At 35.6% G+C, this 3,703-nt stretch overlaps 1 protein-coding gene across 1 annotated transcript; it reads left to right on the forward strand.

Annotated features, from left to right (window-relative positions):
• Positions 1-369: 369 nt before the first annotated feature.
• Positions 370-3,703, forward strand: LOC142624329 (small ribosomal subunit protein eS1). Its single transcript, XM_075797863.1, has 7 exons — positions 370-525; positions 620-667; positions 788-893; positions 1,826-1,963; positions 2,072-2,257; positions 2,704-2,904; positions 3,359-3,703. Exons 1-7 carry the CDS (start codon positions 515-517, stop codon positions 3,452-3,454), a joined length of 786 nt encoding a protein of 261 aa, XP_075653978.1. The 5' UTR covers positions 370-514; the 3' UTR covers positions 3,455-3,703.

A 3,703-nucleotide genomic window follows, 5' to 3' on the forward strand; every position in this document is an offset into this window, starting at 1 on the left:
AATGTCGTTTGGGCCCATAAACCAATCATTTAGGTCCTATAAACCTTTTCCTTACACAATCTATAAAAAATAAGCTTATCTTATTAGGGTTTTTTTTTTTTTTTTTTAATGTTACCAAACACAAAAAGAAGTCTGGAAAATTATCTAAACAAGCAGCACGAAAAAGAAAAAGGTTTATAAATATAAAATTTAAAAGCCCTAAGAAGTGAAAAGGCTATGATTTTTTAAGGTGAGAACAGAACAACATCGGTTCATATATAAACCAATAACAGTCCCTGCATCAACTGGATATACCAATATCTCGAAATTACCCTTCTATAGTCTAAAATTAAATATCACCAAAACGACACACCCAATCTGAGTGTACAACAACCCAAAGCACACACCCCCCCATATAAATACCTCATCCAAAATTAGGGTTTTGCTCTCTCAAAACATTCATTTTTTGTTTTGCCTCCATAGCCGTCTGGTTCTCTCTCTCTCTCTCACTCTCCTCCTCTCCGCTCATCCAATCATGGCCGTCGGGTACTCTCTCTTTTTCTCTCTCTCTCTCTCTCTCTCTCATATTTACACTGAGAATTCTTACATTTGTGAGGGACTAATATGTTGTATTTGGCAGCAAGAACAAGAGGATTTCCAAGGGAAAGAAGGGAGGCAAGAAGAAAGCGTGAGTCTTTCTTGCGTTTTTGCATTCAATTTTTGTTTTTCAGATCTGGGTTTTCTTTGTTTTTTTCATTTTCGATATTGTTATTGATTTTGAATATGTGTAAATATGTGGGTATTACAGAGCTGATCCTTTTGCAAAGAAGGACTGGTATGACATCAAGGCCCCATCAGTTTTCACTGTCAAAAACGTTGGCAAAACCCTCGTCACTCGTACTCAGGGAACTAAGGTTAGCTCTTTTTTCTATTATCTTTTTGTGGTTTTTTTTTTTAAAATTATTATTGTTTTATTGATCTTATGATGTGTTTGGTTAACGAGAAACTGTGGGATTAGAAACCAGGTTAAAATTTGTATCTGGGGTTTTTGTTGTTTCCATTTCTGTTTTGTTGTCAGCTTTCTCTGCAGCTAAAATATTGGTTTTTTATTTTGATTTTTTTGTTTGTGGTTGCTTGCTTAATTGGTTAGTGTGGTTGGTTAAAGCTAATCTACATGGGTTCTTATAGTGGTTTGGATGGTTATTGTTGTTTAATTTTAACCCTACTTTGTTTATAAGATCATCCAGTTGGATTTAATGGATAGGAGCTGCTTTGGTGTGCTATTAGCCTATTAGTGTTAGAATTACAGGTTAGGCTGAACGGTATTGTGTGTCATAAGCGACTTTGAAATCTGTTAGAATTATAGGTTAGACCGAATGATATTCTGTGTCATAAGCGACTTTGAAATCTATTGCTTGGTTATGGATTGTTGTTGGAATATGTGCATTTTGCAAATGCGTTCAAAGTGTCTTGACAAATGATGTTCAAATCTTTTGTGAGGTTTTCAAGTTTGTGAACCAACCCTCATTCCTTTCTCATTGTAAAGTGGATGAAAGTATGAGATCTAGTTTATGGAAGTGTTGATTTATAGTGGCAAGATTGCTTTAGCATGGCCTGATTTTCATTCTTTTTGAAGACCTTTTTCAATGCAAAATTCTCCCACTTTTGATGGGTTTGAGAGAGGTTTTTGGTAGGCACCTGCAACCATTCCTTTTGGTGGAATGCACTTTGCCATTGCACCAAGGCTATACTTCTTCCTCAACCTAGCAATTTTAATTTATTTTAAAATTGCCAGATGATTACATGTTCGTGCATACAATATGACCTCTGTTTTGTCTCTTAACAGATTGCTTCAGAAGGACTCAAACACAGAGTCTTTGAGATATCATTGGCTGACCTTCAGGATGATGAGGAGCATGCTTACAGGAAGATCAGATTGAGAGCTGAAGATGTTCAAGGCAGGAATGTTCTGACAAATTTCTGGGTATGTGGAATTTAAATGGTTTCATCTGCTTCCAACATTGTTGGTGCTATGTTTCTAATGAAAAAATCAGTCACTTCTGCTATGTTCTTACTTTATAAAACATTTCAGGGAATGGATTTTACAACAGACAAGTTGAGGTCTTTGGTGAGGAAATGGCAGACATTGATTGAAGCTCATGTGGATGTGAAGACTACAGACAATTACACCTTGAGGATGTTCTGCATTGGATTCACCAAGAGGCGCCAAAACCAAGTCAAGAGGACCTGTTATGCCCAGTCTAGCCAAATTAGACAGGTTTGTATACTGTCATTTAACTAAAAAATTGTTTTATAGAAATTAATCAGCAAGTTGAACTAAGATGGATGTGTACTATATGTGACCACGGATCTGTTCTAGTGTGTGCACACGTAATAGTTTCTAATTAAAATGTTTTCCAACTTTAACGACATAAATGAGATTTTTTTTTTCTTTTCAAGTTATTTAATATTTTTAAACTGCTTGAATGGTGTAGATATGGAAAATATAAGAGATGAATTAATTGAGCCAAATGTTGCCTTATCATTGGCTTACATCCTCAATAATTTGTTTCCCAATGCCTTCTTTCTTCTCTAAGATTGTTTGTGAACTTCATTAGGCTGAACAGCAAAGTATTTTGATGATTGTGTCATCTTTTGAAATTGCTGCATTCCAATATAAATTTTACCTTTATTTAACAAATAATGTTGCTTGTGATCTGTTAGATCCGCCGCAAGATGAGGGAGATCATGGTCAACTCAGCATCATCTTGTGATCTGAAGGAATTAGTGAGGAAGTTCATTCCTGAGTCAATTGGCAAGGATATCGAAAAGGCAACATCAAGCATCTACCCTCTACAAAATGTATTTATCCGGAAAGTTAAGATCTTGAAAGCTCCAAAATTTGACCTTGGAAAGTTGATGGAGGCAAGTCCCTCTCTTTCTCTCTTTCTTTGTGTGCATAACATTATACCAGTTTAGAAATTAGAGCTTTGGCATTTGTGGTGGTGTTAAAAATTTTGAACCTTTGCTAATAAAAAGCCTGGGAATTAAGGTTTTCCTAGAGCTCATACAGTTTATAGCGTTGTTTCTGAAATCAGTTACTTCATACCCCAGACAAATCCAAGGCCTAAGCCCCCTTTTAGGTTCTGATTTTTTCAGGATGATCAGATTTACTTATGTTCACCCTGTTAGTTTTTTTTTTTTTTTTAAATAAATTTTTTAATTAAGTTGCCTTCATGAAGCAACTTTGATGCCTGAAATTATTGATCATTTTCAAGTGTCAATATTTGGGATCTTGATAAGCCTCCTTTGTGTTTTAGGATATTTTGAATCACTCATGTAATTATGTAAATGTGTCCACTGTGGTTTGTCTATGCAGGTTCATGGTGACTATTCAGAGGATGTTGGTGTCAAGGTGGATAGGCCTGCTGATGAGACAATGGCTGAGGCCCCTGCTGAACTAGTTGGAGCTTGAATGAAGGATTCTGAAATTGCCCTTCAGCTTTTACTTTCTTGTTTTTTTTGGTGGCTCTGAGATTTTGTTGCTCGCTGTTTATGGAGAACATGTTTATTTAAACATTCCTCCTACTTTGTCCTACCTGTCAGAATTAGAGTGATTTTGTCATTAAGAGACATTTTTGTCCGTTTAATTTAGTCAACATTTTGTTATCTTTACCAACCAAATCCGGATGTAATGAGCATGAAACGCTTATTTTCAGATAAA

This window comes from Castanea sativa, chromosome 2 (genome assembly GCF_040712315.1).
Source record: "Castanea sativa cultivar Marrone di Chiusa Pesio chromosome 2, ASM4071231v1".
In the NCBI taxonomy this organism is placed as follows: Eukaryota; Viridiplantae; Streptophyta; class Magnoliopsida; order Fagales; family Fagaceae; genus Castanea; species Castanea sativa.